The following is a 19,164-nucleotide window of genomic DNA, read 5'->3' as shown; positions in this document are numbered from 1 at the left end:
CAGAAATACACCAGTTCTGTTACAGAGGTACTGGAGGAAAGCACAAAACCAGCTAAAGTACGTTGTATGCGCCCTGTTAGTACAGTATTAAGTGCAACTGATATGAAAGTAAAACACAGAAGAAAACAGGCTGACTGGTCTGCCTGTCCCCTCTCTCAACAACCATCCAACAAAACCAAAGCCATCTGCCTGGCCACCTGAATAAAGCTAAATTACGGATTACATCATTTATAAGCTGCATTGATTTCTAGCAGAGTAGACATTAAAACAAGGCATTTTAGTTTTTGCTATGGCTTACTAACTGCATGTTCACCGGTGACAGTGGGCAACCTGAATGGAGACATATATTACATACACTGAATTAAATGAAGTAAATCACAGTTATTTTTCTCATCCTTAAAATACCATGGTGATGCATCTACTTTTCATTAAGGAAGATGCTCCCTTCTCATTTTCAGCAGAAAAGGTCGCTCTATAAAATGCACCATGAATTCTGTATGTGTTGTGTCCCAGCCATCTACTCAGTTTGTGCCTGAAACTCTCCTCCACCCCACTGCCAGTAACCCAGCCTACCTTGGGATTTGCAAGTGAAGCCGTGTTTTCCCTCATTTGTGCATCGCTGTTAATAATAAAACTTAGAATCTGGAATTTAGCATTTCTTTGAGTGGCATCCAAGCTAGGAGCTAATCCAAAGCAGGTAGCTGGGGCTGGCTCCAGCGCGCTGAGGAGATAAGAAGCGGTACAGCATGTTTTGCTCAGCAGAGGAAGCGGTTTGTCATTCAGGACACACATCAAGCAGCAGATCGAGATACTGCCATCCTCACTGAACCACCTCTCTTACAAAACTCTTTAAAGTTGCATTAGTACACCACACATATGGTGATATAGATGTTGCCATTTTAGCCCTGCTTTTCCCAAGAGGTGCTGAGAGTCTTCATGTCTCACCAAAGCAGCGGTAGCAGAGCACACTCAACACCTCTGAGCCCGGGACAGAGATGGCTTTTGCTGTGTTCAGAGGTTTAACGTGGGCACAGTTCCAGTCACATTTGAGCATTTGGCCAAGGTCGGGCAGCACAGCCCGAAGGCTCCATAGGTTTCAGCAGGCTGAAACCTGCCGTCAGATATGTGGTTAATTTTCCATGCAACAGTAAAAACTGCATGCTGCACTGGAGCAGTGAGGCAGTCGTTTGTGTGGCAGTATTTTAAACAGCCATTTCAGAGCCGTTGAAGGGAGATGCAAGTCCTTTCATTGGAGATGGACAGGAGGATATAATTCTGTCTCCTCAGTAAGGCTGTTTTATGATGCGTGCACCCAAACTGCAAGCCCTTGGGAGCCAAACTGGTAATTAGCACGTTCTACAGACTCTCAGGATGATCTAGAAGATTTTCCTCTGCACAATAACGCCATGATTATAAACTCCAGTTCTTCCAACATAAGCTGAAAAAGGCAGTATAGGATTCCCAAAGCAGAGGGTAACTTTGGGCGTTGCTTATGATTTCATGGTTTGTTTCACAGCTGTTTTGCAATTTGCCTGTGAGCAGCTAATGGCTAAATTCACATTTCAGCCTAATTCCATGATGCTGCAGCATAGCCCATAACTCAGCTGTGACTTAAGCTGATCCCCCACAGAGATCTCCACCTACATATAAACTTTACATATGTCTATATATCTCTAATACTTGCAGCCATGAACATTACATACGTAAAATGGAACTTTTTTAAATACAATCTCAACATGCCAAAAATAGACTCTTTCATCAAGTTTCTGCCCTGCAATATCCATCTTTTGTTTACAATGTGTATATATGTATATATATATATTTATATATAGGAACATGAAAATACCGTAGATAAATATTTACTTTAAATCCCTACATCTAAGTACATACAACAGCATCAGTGGAACAGTTGCTAGGTACTGGAAGGTCCACGCATTCCAGATGCGGTTTCTTGGTTTTTTTTTTTAAGCTGTGGAGATGAATTAGTACATTTAAGCAGGACAGCATGGGCTATTTATACCTAGTGCAGCCCACTCACCCCCTGCCCCTCTATATCTGTGCACAGCACGTGCATTCCTTCTTATGGTATGTACTGTATTTAGTTTTACAGAGCAAATACTTTTGTAGCACAAGGGCAATGTCTTGCAGAGTGGAATGAAACCAACAGAGTGAACTCAACTAAAGTCTGCAGAGCCAAAAAAAAAATAAAAGCCTTAGTTGCTCCATGGTGCTTATCATTGCTCTGCAAGTTAGAAACAATGTTTCCAGGCTTGTGAAAATCAAGCTTTAGATTGGTGTTTTCACTGTCAGTACCAAGGTGTAAGAGCCTTGGATTCAACTACTATATAGCCCCCCCCTCAAAAAATGCTACAAAAATAAATCTTGGGCACAATCTCTAAAGCGGTTTCTCTTCTGTCTCACACAAGAACAGCAACCCACTTAACCCAGCGAGCTGCTGCTCACAGCACATGGCTGCCAGATCAAGGTTTCAAGGACCACGTATTTGCCTACACACCCCTACCCTGAGAATTTTGTAAAAATTCTCTGTTCCTGTGGTCTTGCCCTGAACTGAAATAGCTTTCACAAACTGAAGGTTGCCAGTCTATAGCAACTGGCTGTTAGCTATTTTCTGCTTTTGGATAATAAAGTGCTTTTGTTTTAATTATTTACTAGCTACCAGGGAACTCCAAGGAGAAGGTACACTTTCTCTTCCTCCTCCCACTACAGCACCACCCTAAGAGTTAAACGTGAGATTCATCTAGATCAACGTCCGTCTCCCCAAGCTCCACATGTGTGAAGCTGAAGTGAGTGGCCAGCAAGGGGTTCTCCATCCCATTGTCCTCGCTGATGTGAAGGACAGTGTCCCCGTGCTGCAGCAGGCTGGTGGTCTCGAGGCCAGCGTAGTCCTCAGTGTCAGAGAGCTGTGTCAGTGGGGTGCTCTGTGCCGTTGTTGGGCGGGACTCCAAGCTCTCCTCTTTTTCCTTCTCCTCAGCAGAAAGTGCCTCGCTCTGCAATTGAGAAAGACAGTGGTCAGGCTCAGAGAAAGTGGGAGGGAGAGGAGAAAAAAGCAAGAAAACATCTATAAAATATCTTCTCATTTGGAAATACTTTTTACCATAAGGAGCCAGGCACTTCCAGATTTTAATTCCCTAAAGTTTTGCCCTAACAATGATGTGTTTTTGCTGGTGAATCAAATTTGCAGCAATGATCAGAAAGATTATCAATTTCAGTCATTAACACTTCCTCATATAATTTTTTTAGTGTATTCTCAAAATGAGTGTCTTTGCTTTGTTCATGGCAAAGGACATAACTCCAACAGACACTAGGTATCTGGGCGTATAAAATTGGTCTCAAAGTCACTGATGTGGTGATGACTGTGATTGTCTCTGCAATGTCCTCAGTGGTGTCCAACACAGAAGAATGTTAGACAAGCAATTCCTTTTGCTAAAACGGTCCTGAGGTTTTAAAGGAGTCATTCCTTAAGGACGCATTTCTCAGAGAGCAAGCTGTAAAAACCTGTTGATGAAAACTTGCACTGGTAGTCCAGAAGGACTACTGCATGTGATGGGAAGATGGAAGGGGAAGATGCAGGAAATATATTTGCAAATTAAGAATCATTGCATATATCTAGAACTGAATGGTTTACAAAAGCAGTGGGTCAACAGCAAACTCAGCCTAGAGAACAGACACACAGAAGAGTTTGATGTTTTCCCTCACCCACCAGCTTTTGTTATAGTGCTGTAATGAATCAGTCATTTCCCTGTTAATCTGCCCTGCAGCTCTGATAAAGCAGCAGCCAAACACGCAGGATAAAACCATCAGTCCCATTACCTGGCTGCTGGCCTGGCTGTGGAGATCAGCTATGACGATGGCTGGCGAGGAAGTCAGCACGGGTTTAGTCGGTGGCTCCTGCTTGCCGGTGGCCGGGGGGCTGCTGTGGCTGCAGCCCTGCGCCTGGGCTGCTGGGGCCGACGGGCTGCCGGCTGCTGCCTCGGGCTGGGCCTCCGTGAAAGTCACTGACCGCTTCTGCTCCACTGAGGGGTACAGAGCCCAGAAAATTGAGTATTAAAATGCTACAGTTTAGGAAGGAAAACCCAACAAGAAACAAAGAGAATCTCTAGAGTTTTTACGACTAAGACAAGAATTGTGATTCATTCCATCATTATAAACTGTCTAATTGGAGTCTAATCTAAAAGCCTTTTACCCAAGACTCTCTCTAAAGCCACAGCAAGAGTCAGGGACCTCCTGAAGACTGATCACCCTACTTATCTTGTCATGGCTTCATGAAATAAATGCCACCCATAACATCTTTCCATCCCAGAAGAATGTACTGAATTGAATTCCCATGTGAGTTAGGTATTTCTGCTCTCAACTAAAAAGGAAAACTGAGATGCAAATATATAACGGAACTGCCCAAGGTTTTGCAGGAAATCCAAGAAAAGAAAGAAGGCAGCTGATTGTTCCCCATTCCTGCAAGGCTGAGTCTCTTATCTGGAAATAACAGAACAGCGCAGAGTGGAGACAGCTAGACTGAAACTTAACAGTAAACCTGATATCCCTGCTCCTGCTCTCAATTAATTTGGGTCAGCCTTATGTTTCAAATATCTCCAGCCCTGCTGTTGCCCCAGCACAGTCCTTACTGAGTGGTTAGAAACCCAGAAAATTCACAAGCAGCCTTTGCTCTCCCAGGTGTTTCCTCCAAATTTAAGCACTCATTTCAGATGGTACAGAATGCAGACACCTGTTCTGCTGGGTGCTGCTGACTCCTGCAAACATGCGGCATGGACTAGAACAGTCCTATATTCATTTCCATACACAACCTATAAAGCTCTACACTGCTGAGGTTACAACTGATGGGAAAATTCCTTCTTTCTATTACTGTCAACAGCAGCTTCAAAATTGCACATCTGGAGGTTTTGGACAAGGCATCCTGAATAGAGGATACCTGTCCCCTAAATCCTCCACGAGACATGATCATTCACTGTCCATGTTCAGTTTCACCTTAAAAGCCTTTGGGCAAACCAACGAAGTGTTTTGAGGGGTGATTTTCTGATAGGATATCCACTTACTAGGAAAAAGGATAAAACTGCTGGGACTTCATTTTAATATAGGCTGCTAACAACATACTAACTTTTCCTTTAAGCTAAACCAACAAGATAGTATTTTCTACTTTCAAATATGAAGTGCTGGTTCTGGAAATGCAGCACGGCCCTACCGCCAGGTTTTGGTTTTGGCTGGATGCTCCTCCGCGTGGTTGAAAGTCGAGCTCCATGGCGACTACGAGGTTCGGTTTGAGTTTTCTGACGTGACAGCAGTGGTCGTCGAAGCTAAACATTGGAAGCAAGAGTTAGGCTGATGGATGTTCACATGTTACACAACTTCTTCTCTGTAAGGAGAACAGATCATCATCTATTCCTCTAGATATCCGTTCACTCTTACTTTTAGCAGATATATGTTTTAAGGTTTCCATGGCTCAGATATCTCCTTCACATTGACTTCTGGGTTTTGTGCCTTTTCAGTTTCAATACTGCATGTACTGCAATACAGATTGTGTGACTATCGTTTAATATATTAAAATAAAAAAAAATAGAAATAAAAAATAAATTTAAAAAAAATAAAAAGCTTGTAGATTAAAAGATTTAGGAATTCAAAGCCAAGTGCACCTCCTCTCTTAGGGATTTGTCAGGCCTTGCGGCTACGACTTGTGCTCTAGTTCCTGTTCACTCAACGGATTGCACGAGCACATCACAGATTAAGTAGGAGAGACATGTCATATCCACAAATCATTTCAAAACAGACTCAGATGAGAAAACCCAAACCAACTCAAACAGAAGGAGAGCAGGTTTGTTCCCTCCCCACGTTCTCACCTGCCGTAGGCCTCTCTTCCGCCCCAGGGGTTGCTGCAGAAGAAGGTTCTGCTGTCCTGGCTCGCTCTGCACACTTGCCACCCTGTTAGAGGTTGACAGCGTTAGGCCAAGCACAGAAGCACCCTGTACAGCTAGTAGGTGTCCTGGCAATTGTGACTAAAATAAATCAATAAAGAAAGAAACCAACCAACCAACCACTAATGGCACGGTCACTTCAAAGAGCAATACTGTCTTTGAAGGATGGGGGGACGTGTCTGTTGGGTTGTGGCTTCTGGAGCTTAGGAAGGGGTGGGAGGTGGAGTCATGGCATTCAGGACTTGGCCACGCACAGGTAGCATCCAAATATAAATAACTGCAGATTTCAGTTTTCAGTCATTGATTGATGCATCCCACTGAGCAACACTCACTTCTTTGCATCCATTGCCACATTGATGAAGCCAAGAATATCAGCTTCCTAGCTCAAAAGCCTTCTTGTTTGCTTTTCCTTTTTCAAGGACAATATTGTAAAAGCTATGTTTTCCTCCCAGATAGACTCCACAGCCTCATTACAATTTTGTCATCTGGTTTTAATTTCGATTTAAGTCAACAAACAAAAAACAAACATGAAGTGACAAAGGATCCATTCACATAATGGATGCATGAGTTATGTGAACAAGGCCCCACACTCAACACTTGCAGCCTTAAGTCTTTTTGTGGCTAACAAACAAAAAAGACAAGTAAACATAAATTTTATATATATGTATAGAAACACAGCTTTTTAGTTTTTAATATCTTAGCATAAAATATATTAAAATCTGCAGTAAAAGAATCTTTAGCAATAAAACATACTCGGCTATGTGCCATCTCATTCCACCATTCAACTGACCATTTAATCTACTTAATAGAAAAATACCACCCTCCCCTCATTTTTATCACAGCACTGTACTCCTCCAAACAGTTAAAAATTGGTCATTTAGCAGACAGCAGTCACGAAACATTTTAGGTGAATGAAATATGTCTGAGAGACATATGGTTACAATAGCAACTAACAGACATTTAAGATGGACTTCTTTTAAATCAGGCAGCTGCTTCTTTGGGACAGACTGGAATCCACTGAGCCACATGTCCTATTTAAGCAACTTCCAGCTATATCTGGTGTGCATTGTTGAAGATTCGGTATTGCAATCCATTTTGGCTTTGGCCTGCACCAGTCTAAAGGAAAACAATGTTCTTTTCTCCAGATGTTTTCCTTGGATCTCCCTGGAGGATCTCGGTACCAATAAACAGAGTGAAGGCTTATCGCCTGACCTTACAGGAGCAGAAGAAGAAGACAAACCTAAAGACATGGTCACACAAGACATGGAGGGTGTCCATGGAGTGACTTAAGTTCTGTTTCCTGAACAGCTCATTCTTCACTTTGGCAGAAGTTATTGCCCTTAGAAGGTTTGGTGGAACAGAACATCCAGAGCTTCCTGGTCTGCTTAGGGTCAAAGTCTGGTTACCTGACCTGAAAGTCCTATTCCTTCCTCCCTTATCTGTTTAAATTAAAGCCAGGCTTTGCACTAAACCATATGCGTGTGTTTCCAGCAGCTCCACTGGGGAGACAATGGGCAACTTCAAGGAGGGAGACATCTTAAGACCCTAAAGCTGTTTCTCTTCTGATTGTCTGACCATGGCCTAATAATCCTAGGCATGCCCTCAGCAATCTCACCACAGCTGCAGTGGTTTGGAAAAAAAAGAAAAGCTTCTGCAAGCTCAAAGCCAGAACAAACAAGATATATTTTCTCCCTCAGACAGCTCTTCCAAATGAGATCATCAGTCTCTGGAACATATTTCCAGCTTTTACGTAGGGTATTGACATGATTTACATACAAAGCATCCTAAACATCATGCAAACACCCGCCTATGAATAAGCAGAGTCCTCAGAGTTACTTCCTGTTAGTAGGGCTCTGTTCTTGACCCAGACAATGACTGCAGCACACAGGACTGGGAGGTCCAGAAGCAATGCATCATTCCTTATTAAAGCAAAGAGACTACGCTTAAATTAGATTTGTGATCCAGACTAGCTGAAATTACAGCTTGTAGAATTTTCTTAATCTTCTGTTTCTAGGATTACATAAAAACTTATTCCTCTGAATTTTAAGAAGTTTTCAGAGTAGTTACTAATACGTGAATTAAATAGGAATTAGCTGGAGCAGGTCTTGAAAAAATGATTTTCTATTGGACTAGTTTGTGAGAATAGTTACAATTTCTGATGAAGGAACAGTAACTCCTAGTTCTATGAGTGAGGAGACATAAATATCTGCAGCAGAAAGACTACAATTATATTCAGTACAAAACACGATTTATAGCAGTGAAACAAACTCATTTTACATGCATCATGAAAATGCTTTGAAAAAGTGTTATCTAAAAGGAGTACATGGACTACATGAGGGCACAGAGGCTGTGTGTGAGGGAAAAAAGATTCCCATGGAGTAGTCTGTGCACTGCAGACAAACAACAGGTGAGCAAAAGAAAGGCTGGACTTTGTGTCTTCCTGCTGGAGTCCGGGATTTTCAGCCTGGCTTATATCATAAGTGAAATGAGTTTAGTGAGCTGGTGGATGTTTATCTCCAGTACTGAATCATTACACAAATTGGTATAATTTGGGATGATCTTATGAGCTGAAATTACAGATATCTACTGCCGGCAAATGGTGGACCCGAGAGCAGCTGAGTTTTGCAGAGCTGGCTGTGCACAGCACAGTCCTGCTGTCTTTTTGCCTTCTGTCCCTGAATTTTGAAGGAGGGAAGGAAAAAGAGAGAATGATGAAGACCACACATTTCAGATGATTTGCTGAATTTTCAGGTGTAACCTTTTACTTCATGAGAGTTTGTGAGGCTTTCTTTTTACATCAAACAGCACTACTGATCTTGTTTCTGTGAAAATTAGTGTGGCAGGCAGACTGCTGGCTCTGTGTAGCCCTCCCTCCTTTTCTGTCTCTCACTGTTTACCAGACCTGACCGGGAATGTACTGTTTTTCTGGCAGCCCATAGGACCCAGTCAAGGAACACTGAGTCAAATGCCATTTCAACTGACAATACATTTCCCTCTTGTAGCAATGTGATTGATAAAAAGGGTTTTTCTGCAGTACATAATCCAGGTTTATTTTGGAATAACAAAACAGAAGTTTTTTCCTGCCTAATACGAAGATGCTCCATCACTCTCTGAGTATCTCTGGGTTTTATCTTCACAGTAATGTTACTCCCATTACTTAGTCAGGGCAGAGACAGGTGAGCAAAAGATCAAATCAACCCAACTTTGTGGAAGCATGTTGCCAGCGCTGCAAGAAATGACAGCCAGTGCAGTCACACAGTTGGGGGCTAAAACAAACATTGTCAAGTTGGCAACTATAATAAGTGGTGCTCATGCATTACAAGAAACCATGCAGCCAAAAAAAAAGGAGAAAAAAAAAAGAAGAAAGAACAAAGAAAACAAAACAGAGACAAAGGAAGCAAGGAGTTTAAATGTCTGTTAAAAAGATGTACATGCTTGCCACACCATTACAGTGGAACACACACATTTTGTGTCCCAAGACACCTGAATGAGAGGGTTAGTGAGCAAAGGCCAGTGGAGAATGGGTTAATATGCAGATGAACTCCAGCTCGTGTGTTCCCAGACACAACCTTGTCCAGTTAGTGTTCGATCTGCTATACTTGCTCTGACAATGTGAATTCACTCCGATTTTCCCTAGTAGGCACCATTAAGCTAAGATGGGCATAACGAAAAACATTAGAGGGAAATGTGTTTGTGCAACAGATTTCCATTCCAGTGACTTCTCATTCTTCTTCCTTTCTAATTTGGGAAAATATCCTCTCCTCTCTGATTATAAACACAACAAATCATATGCTCCTCAGCCCTGTACCCCATGCTGTCTGTTTATTTCTGAGCACTTAAATGCTCTTCCCTTTCCATCTTCCCTGATTTTCTACATGGCCAGCTCTAATTGCTATAGAACAAAGGGAAACAGACTTTATACTTCTTTTGTGTTTGTCGCTATTTAATTTTTTTAAAACTTCTACCATCCGTAAGAGTCTAGTCTCCATATCATTTATTTCTTTATGTCAGTTATGACTAAACATCAGCTTTTGAATTCAAAAGGCAATCCTAAACAGTTGTTATTATTGTGCTCCAGCCAAACTCAAAGTTATGTAAGAAAAAAATCAAACCTGCTTTAATCAAAACTAACAGTCCTGAATATAAAGCCACATTAATTCTGTCCTATGATCCCCACAGCACAATAAGCTCATACGATGTCTTCTTTATTACTGCTGTCCTTTAGGAGAGGAATCCAGTTTGCACAATTTAACAATACAGTTGAAACATCTTTTCTTTGTCACAGAACTCTAACCCAGCCTTTTTATAAGAATTTGCAGTATTTCCCTGTCTTCACTTTTTCTAAGGCTTTACAGCCTTGATGCTTCTCTTTCAGATGTTAGTGCCTGCTCCTTGAAAAGAATAAACAAACCTCAACAGAACTGACTCCCAATTACATCTATCAACCTTTTTGCCTAAGGAAATCCCTGCACCATAGAGCTGGGTGGAGGACAGTGTCCTGGTCCCTAGGGAAAAATTGCTCTGACAGAAATTAGTAGGAACCCATTGGAGAGCTGATTACATTTCAGGGTTTGAAATAAGTAACTGTATTGGATCTCATCTGTTGACTTAACTGTCTCATATTGCTCAGTCTCATCACTGTTATTAGGAGTGACTTCTGCACACTTAACAAGATCAAAACATTTCAAATTCAATGCTGATGTAACGTGGTATCAGGTCATTATGGTTTAATTCAGATACCGACCTTCTCCTTCATCATCCTCCTCAACTGTAGTCTCTACTTAAGGGACAGCACTTCTTCAAGTTGAATCGCTATCTTTTCTCTTTAGGCCCTAAAACATGCTCAGGTGACCATGCAATCCATTTTGCTTCACCACAAACCCAGACAACAATATTCCTGCCTCAGCCAACAAGCCAATGTCTTCCTAATGCCACTCCTACCGTAGCACCAACTGGAAACCGATCTGCACAAGCAGGATTCACGCACACAAAGGACACCATGAATCATGGGATGATCTCAGTGACACCACCACCGATTTGTCAGCTGAGGAGAATGAACAAATGAACAAAGCCGCCTGTCCCCATCCCAAAAAATGCTGCTGGCATCTGAAACCAAGCTAACAAAATAAAAACCATCCACACAAACATCTTTTAACATATTCACACCTTCAGCTGGTGTGGGAAAGTAACAAAATAGTGTGTTGCTCTCCAGGTTGCCAATATAAGGGGCCATGTTCTTCTGGAAGGAGACACAGATGCTCTTGGGACTAACGACAGCTCTCCAACCTCATGAGGATGGGTTGAGCGGTGCAAGCACAGCAACAGGACAGTAAGGACGTCTGACACGACTGAGCTGGCTGCAGGAGGTGCAGACCTCCCTTCTGTGCTCACTCCTGGGCCATTCAATAGGTAGGTGCTTGCCCACAAACTTCCCTGCCCATGGGTAATGGGGAACAGCTTGACCTGTTCACCTGCAAGCTTTCTGAAACTGTCATTTGAGAATTGGAAATATTTTGTAAAAATAGCAAGAATTACTGCAAACCATCTGCAGAGAACTATATTCCATGGGACTTATCATAGTGAGTTTTGTTAGTGGATGTTAAAGAACACAGCTTGATATAGTTCTTAAGTCTTTTGTGGTGACAGCATTGTGAGATGAATGGAAAAACAGATGTCTCTGTTTTATATAAGCCTCCAGACTAATGCTTATAACAGGCTACAGCTAATGCCTCATGGATGATCTTTCTCATGCCTTTTAAGAAATCACTAAACGGGGGAAAACCCTGAGGCGAGCCAGCCAGACTGCTATGTCACTTGCTACAGCTTTTTCTTTCACCTTCCCGTCCGCCTCCTCAAAGTTGTTGGCAATCAAAGCTGAAAACTGAAGGTGGGTTGCTACACCTTTGACTTGCAGGCCTGAATATCAATGAGCCACAAGAGACAGAGATGGAAAGAGCGACAAAAGGTGAGGGGAAGAGACAGAGGAGATTGGAAACGTCTTGTTTCCCAGCACACACACTGACAGACAGGTAGTGTTAACACTGTACCTAGAGAGGCTGCCCTCAGTGGCCAGGCTCGGGGAGTCATCGAGGACATTAGGTTCACTGCAGGAGGGGCAGGGAGATTAAGAATTTAGGGAAAGAAAATGCAAAAAAGCATGCGATTGTCTCTGTTTTCAAGGGAAAAAATATCAAAGGAATTAAAAAGAAAAAAAAGTAAAAAAAGGATGGTAACATTAATTGGTCTTGCACGCTCAACAGCACATACATGACTCAGAGGAGCTGAAAGAACATCTGATAACAGGAGCAGTCTTTAGAGGAAGTTTACACTACATGGAGACTTCTACATTTCTGCTGAGAAGTAGGGAGCTGAGAAGTTCAATGGGAAGTGTTTCCATAGGAAATAATAGCAAGGAACTGTTTTCAAAGCCATTTTCCTGCAGCATTGTCATTTATTCTGGTTCTATCTACTTCCAGCTTCATAGAAAGCTTTTTTCTTCTGCCTTCCTCATGAGCCACTTCTTCCTGAGGGAGGGCTAATCTATCTCCCATGAGCTACAGACCACTCTCCTTCTGGTACGACTCTAAGGACAAACATCTGGGAAACAAGGTCTTGTAGTGCAATGCAACTGAGTAAACAGCTGGCGTGGATCCTGGCAAACAAGTACACAATCACACTGCTTTTCTACACTTCAGCCATTCAGGCAGGAACAGCCTTCTCAACCCATAGGAAAAACATGAAAGCAAGCAAGCAAGCAATCTGCTAGGTTACCAGCAGGAAAGCAATAATAATATTACTTAACATTAATTAGTTTACATTTGTGAGGCTGTCTGAAAGCCCAGAGACCATCCATAACTAAAAAGGGCACCATGTTGTGGGCTATGATTACGCTTGCTGAGCTTGTACTTTCCCTACGCAGATGAAAGGCAGTTCTCCTGGTATACCATGTACTTGAAAAAGCAGAGAGCATAGCTCTGGTGTAATTAAAATATTTCTTTTCTCAGCATCACCATGACTTGGGATTGCGCAGAGCAAACATTGCTAGCGGTCAACTGTGACTCTTATGAAGTTTATGCATTGAAGATGGCAGTGAAAGACTGGGTAAAATGCAGTCTTGAATATTAATTTTTCAAGAAACAAAGGGACTGAATCAATTGAGTTCAAAAGTCAAATGAGTTCCTGTAAGCCCTTTTGTGAAACCTCCCAGATAAAATCTGTGCAACTTCTCTCTTGTAAATCACTTCCCCTATCTCTGCTGGTATGTGCCACAGCTGTTACTTTTCTTTCTTGTATCAAGGTTTTTTCTTTAATTCCAAGAAAGAGTGGGGAGGGAACAATTATTGTTCGATTTTCCAAGGCTGGTCAAGAGATAATGTAGAATTTATTATTTAAAGGTTCAAAGGAAATAACATAAATTAATCTGTCCATTGTCATATATCCTTGGATAACTACGTTGCAGACAAATAAAACAATAAACATTTCTTACTTAGGAAAAAAAAGCCCACATTTAAATGCAAAACTTTTATCTGCGTCTTCTAAAGATGGACATTTCCCAGATTCCAATCTCTTTCTCTCTACTCCATGTTAACCAGGAATAATGCATTCACAGGTATTTCTATCAACCAGTGTATTTCTGATTTTGAACAGTGTTAAATCCCATCTTTGAACCTGACATTAAGTTTCTATCACGAGCGAGTTACTGTTCTAGGAAGGACAAAGACTGCATGGAAGAAAACAAAGTAAATCAAACAAGATTCCTCTGCCTCCTTTCCCAGCTTCTCAGGATTCCTCTCACTTCCTGCACAGACTGTGTATGGTCCCCTAGTTCATCATATAACCCCCAAATCATTTATTTTCTTTTGCTATCCATGGTAGTACCAGAGAAGAATAATAGTGCTGAGGGTTTCTGAACTGTTTAAGAAGACGGTTTCTGTAGATGACAGCTTGTTCTTACGGACTTCACATGACACAGATCATCCTGGCAAATCCTGTTTCCAACCCCGCACCATTGGTCCAACACTATTTCAGGATTAATTAATCTAGCATCACTATGCTCATGCTGATTCTACCACCCCACATCTCTGATGTACACATAATATACCTGCACCATTTCTGCTCTCATGACTATAATGGGAAAGGTGAAAAGCTCATGTTGTTACCTTTGGCTGGGTAACATGCCCACCTCAGCCTGAGGTGCAGACACGCTGGAGAGATGGCTGGAGAACCGCCTCCTCCCAATGGCACCCATAAGGTATGCTTCTTGTTCACTTACCACACTGGGCATGCTCAAGGAATCATCTAAAAAGCAAGAAAAAACAGGAAAAGAGAGGAAACAACCACTCCAAACCCCACCTATATATTTACAGTTGTCAAGAGTTAGCAGGATGCGAGAGGCGTACCCAGCATCTACTTACCAAGACCCCAAGCCTGCAAATTTGAATACTTCCATTAGATTTGACAGTCACAGTTCAGAAAGACAGATGCACAAAACCCAGCAGGATGAGGAAATCCCATCACACGTGGGGTAGGGATTTATGTATGCTTTCAGCTTATATGGCTTTCAGGAGAACGTGTTTGGGGAATTCAGCTTCCACCAGGGCTTAATTCCTATGATCAATAAATGGTTTGTTAATATACACTATTTTCTGGCATAAATGTTGTATCTGGACATTTGACTGGTGTCAAATAAACTGCTGCTATGACATAGCAAAGCACTCTTACAAAAGATAAAATACATAGTAGCAAAATGCAGAACTGACACCGTCTGGGACATGCCTTTGAAAATGTCACCAAAAAAATAGATAAACTGACTCAAGTACATCATACTGCAACTGAATTATGCCAAGAGTTGGATTGTGATCAGGACTGCTTGAAATTTTTAGTGCTGTTTAAAATGATATTAAGTACCTGGAAAGAAATGGCTCTGTTGTGGTTCTTACCGCAACAAACCATACTAACAAACAAACAAACAAAGGGGAAGTTTTGTGTAATTTTCTCTTTTCTTTTTGAAGATTTCCAGCTTTGATATACTGAAATATTTTATGGCAGCATCAGGCCAAAGCAGGGCTGAAGCAATACTGCCGCAAGCACATAGGAAGATAGGACTCATCATTCCACACAGTGGCTCATAATTAATATGACTCTGAAACCAGAGTTTGCCACAGTGAGTATCTGAGCAATGTATCAGCAGTACAATACTGGGTGGATTGTGTAATGGTTAGTGATGAACCCAGCTCAAATAAAGTTGGGCTGAGGCTGGAAAGTGTCAGGCTGTTCTTTCTCAAAAGGCAATTCTTCCATGACTGCACAGGCCTTTCTTTTAAACCTGTTTTTTACTGATTTTAATGTCTCTGGGGAATAGTCAGCAGTCCTCAAATACAGATATGAAGTACCTGAGTTTCAGATATTGAGGCATATGGCAACCAGCTGTTGCAGCACCAGAAGACAGTATTCCTGCTAAAGCAGGGGGAATCCCAAGCTTGATGACACATGAGCAGAATTCTCTACCCTGGCTTTCAGTGATGGACAACTGACAAGCAGAGAGAAGGCAAAATTCCAAGAATAACATGAAACTCAGCTGAAATGACAAAGCAACGTTCAGATTATTGCAAATTAGTCCCTGAAAGACTCACTGTCCTATTCCTTCTAAATGGGTGCCAGAAAGCCTGGCAACCCCAGACCCTGCCAGCTGCCCAAAAGGGAGATCAAGCTTTTGTTGTCAGTAGGTTTAAGGTTTAATTTCCTCTTTGTTAATCAAGTGACACAAGCACACAGACATTCCAGCCTGCAGAGAGCCGCAGCTGGATTCCATGCAGCACAAGGACAACATATTCCACTTCAGAGCATCTGGACAGAAGCGAAGAGCAGGAAGCACTCAGATCCTGCAGGAACAGGATCCTAACTACAGAGCCAGCCACAGCCCCTGCCTGCTGTCGTGATGGGAGCCAAAGAGAGAACTGGTTGCCAAGTGCCTTGTCAGTACTGTGAGGACTGCATGTTAGCCCAGGTCCCGTTCACTGAAAATCTGCCTGTTCCCTTCCTTTCTTCCTACCCGATGGGAATGAGGGGGTATGCAATGACCCAAGCTTTAACACCACAAATGGTGTAGCAACCACACCAGTTTCTCAGCCTCATGCCCCTATGGACTTGTTGTTCACACTGGGACATGGACAACTGACTGTCTTCCCTCCAAGAAAGGGGCATCAGGAAAACAACTTCAACATTGAGGCCGCAGCTTGAACCAATAGCCACGTACTTTCTTCATCCTCCTCATCTGTGCGGCTCAGCGTGTCCTGCGAGGCCTGCTGGGATGGCTCGCTGTCCTGCTCCCAGACTGTGCCCGTGCCGGTGTTGGAGCGGGACATGGTGGCCAGGCTCAGGCGGTAAGCGGAGGTGGAGGTGCCCACGGTGCTCACAGATGTCTTCCCTTGGTAAGCTGTGCAAGAGTGGGAAACCAAACCCAACTCAGTGATGGCACTGGAAATCAATAACCAGCTGAGCATGCCTATCATGTCAGGCACCTGATTCTGCACAGACTAGTGGGGCAGGGGTTGGCAGAGGTGATAAAACATACATGATTGCCCTGGCTCACCTCATCTCTCCAAAATCTGTTGTTTTGTTGTTTTTCCTTCTTATGCAATCTTGTTTTCTCCCTTAACCTTAGCACTGTATTTTCCAGATCAGCTTCAACATTTAGGAACAAGGTAAATTATTGCCAAGGAGAAAAGGCTGAGGCATTTTCTTTTGATTTTTTTTTTTTAATTTGTTTTCTTAAGAACAAAGCACATAAAATCTCTTGCCATGTGCAAGCAGTGGCTGCCATCTCGTGGTAACAAGGGTGACTGTACAGGAGAAAAATGGCCCTTCATGTAAGAGAGAATTCAGTGCACCATCAGCTCAGGGATGCTGATCTGCATCTCACAGTAGAGAAAAATAAAAAAGAGCCCAAGAGGTCAAACGAGGAGACAGATCTGCTGCTGTCAAACAGCCAGATGTTTCTGCACGAGCAGCTTTGGATTTACAGAGATGTAGGTAGTGGCTTGCTGCCTTGTGGGTTGGGGCCGTACAAGCTGACTGTGACAGCAAGATGTGGCTGCTGGGAAATAGGGCTCAGATTTAGCAGAAAAAAATGGGCACGACAAGGTGCATTTCACCACTAACCTGGACTTGTGTTGGCTGTCCAGTGGCAAGGCTGGGCAGAGGGCCTGATCCAAGGGCAGGCTGCCGGGGTGCGGGTGAACAACCCCACAGCAGCGGGCAGGTCTGCCTCACAAGTGGATTTATGGGTAAGCCAGCTGGGCAGATTGGGTTGATGGCCCTCAGCTCTCCCCTCGCCTCCTTACCAGACCCGCTGTGCACGGCCTCCTTCAGGATCTTCAGCTCGTTATTGAACTCAGCGATGAGGGAGCTCTTGCAGAGCGGGCGCGGTATGAACCGTCTCTCCAGCTGGTCAGCAATGTGCTGTCGGGCAGTCAGCTCCTCATGGTTCTCAGCTGGCTGGGCCAGCAGCTGCAAAATTGGGATATGTTAGCATTGCAGGGAAATGATGTCCAGAGAACTGAGATTAATCTCCAGACCAGCATGAGCCTGCAGCCAGCAGATTGTCCTCTTTGTAGGCATGAGGTTTTAACTTTAGCTATGACATATCCACCTGTGTTTCACGGACAACCTTATATTTGATTGAACAGATGCCAAAACCTCACTGACATTGGTACATGGGGCTTCCTTATGCTAAGCTCTGCCCTCAAATGAGACAGCTCCTTCCTCCTAGAGGATTTAGTCTAAATGGTGAGACATGGTAGGCTAAATAAGGCAGAGTACCACGTGCTAGTCTAGCTGGCAAGCAGCGAAGAGCCATGATTAATTTAAGCCCTGGTCACCTCAGCCTAGCAGCTGTCTGTCCATCCACAAAGGTCCTGTCAGAACCTTCACCCAAGAGATGGAAAGTGGAGTGTTCCTTCCTGGCTGTTAGCCCTATTGCCTGGCTCTGTGCAGAAGGCAGTTTTCTGGAAGATTTCTGCCAGCCATGCCAACACCCCTCAGAGCATCCACCCTACTTTCAAGTGCTTTGAGCATCTTTGTTGCAAAATTAAGTCTGCATGTGAACCCTCTTGGCTGAGCCCAATAGTACTTCCTCATCCAGGAGAACTAAGAGTAGCTGTACTCCATGGGTCAGAGCTCTGGTATAACTGGCCTACTTGTTAGTGCTGTCTAGGAAAAAGCCCTGTGACTAATTATAGTTTCAAAGGGTTCTCAGACCTACTAACTTCTGAAAAGTTGTTCCCTCCATAAATACACAGTTCTTCCAGGAGTGCTGTTCCTCTGTTCTCAGCAGGGGAACAAAGGATATCTTGCCTTCAGGGAGTGATCTGTCAGGAGCCAAAGCAACTGTTACCTTGCACTGGATGAAGGGCCGAAGGAGCACAAAGATAGGGATCCGTGTTCGCACGATAAAGTCGAGGAAATCCCACAGGGCCAGCCCTCCCACCTTCCGCAGTGCCATCTCTTTGACTTGTAGGCTCAGCCAGTACCACTGGCTGTCCAGTTGGCGTTCAAAGCAAACAAGGATCACCTTCAGGGCTACAGAGGAACACACACCAGCAAGCAGCAGTCAGAAATTTTATCAGTGTCTCTTGCAAGCGTTGAAGGAGAAAAGGGGGGACCACAGTGGGCACAAACCTACGCAGGCATGCATGCATGCACGTGCACATGCACACCCACACACCTCAGAGCCACACCTGCCTTTTCTATCAGTCACCAAACATGTCAGGGAAGGTGGGCAACTTTCTTATAATAAAGGCCTCAGGATCAGGACTGAGGGTCCCATTTCCAGAGAAACTCTCTCACTTTGTACCTAAGTTTCTCTGTATTTTCTTGCTATAGCTTCACCTCTCCCTCCCTGCAGAGTTCTTTTGTCTTCCTGGAATTCAGATATTTTGAAAGCAGCCTGGGGGGAGAATACAGCCCTGGCTGATCAGACAACCTCAAAAATCTTGATCAAGTATATCCACACAAAGAGTCACCCTGTAGGCACAATAACCTCCAGGTTATTTACAGGGTAATGAAAAGAGCCTTTCTAGCAGTGCAGCTGCATGAGTCATGGGCAAACTGTAATCTAAACAGAAATACGGTCCAGTAAGCCAAGGGCCATAATTCACAAAAGCAGTGCTTTGCAAATGGCCATGAACAGTGATTAGATTCAAAACAATGCTCTATATTGAAG

At 43.3% G+C, this 19,164-nt stretch overlaps 1 protein-coding gene across 14 annotated transcripts in view; it reads right to left on the bottom strand.

Moving 5' to 3' along the window:
• Positions 1-1,915: 1,915 nt before the first annotated feature.
• Positions 1,916-19,164, bottom strand: part of UNC80 (unc-80 homolog, NALCN channel complex subunit) — a 127,921-nt gene continuing 110,672 nt past the window's right edge. For 12 of the 14 annotated variants that reach the window (XM_071811249.1, XM_071811250.1, XM_071811254.1 and 9 more), the window contains 9 exons: positions 18,337-18,521; positions 17,285-17,450; positions 16,198-16,377; positions 14,102-14,240; positions 11,990-12,046; positions 5,868-5,949; positions 5,216-5,327; positions 3,832-4,034; positions 1,916-3,008 (listed from right to left, as the gene is read on the bottom strand). In XM_071811249.1, the coding sequence (XP_071667350.1) occupies positions 2,742-3,008; positions 3,832-4,034; positions 5,216-5,327; positions 5,868-5,949; positions 11,990-12,046; positions 14,102-14,240; positions 16,198-16,377; positions 17,285-17,450; positions 18,337-18,521 (1,391 nt within the window). In that variant the 3' untranslated portion in view covers positions 1,916-2,741. The remainder of the gene's footprint in view (positions 3,009-3,831; positions 4,035-5,215; positions 5,328-5,867; positions 5,950-11,989; positions 12,047-14,101; positions 14,241-16,197; positions 16,378-17,284; positions 17,451-18,336; positions 18,522-19,164) is intronic. The other 2 variants (XM_071811255.1, XM_071811262.1) reach the window with 1 other exon arrangement.

This window comes from Patagioenas fasciata, chromosome 7 (assembly GCF_037038585.1).
Source record: "Patagioenas fasciata isolate bPatFas1 chromosome 7, bPatFas1.hap1, whole genome shotgun sequence".
Classification (NCBI taxonomy): Eukaryota; Metazoa; Chordata; class Aves; order Columbiformes; family Columbidae; genus Patagioenas; species Patagioenas fasciata.
This window is presented reverse-complemented; position numbering and strand designations above follow the sequence as displayed.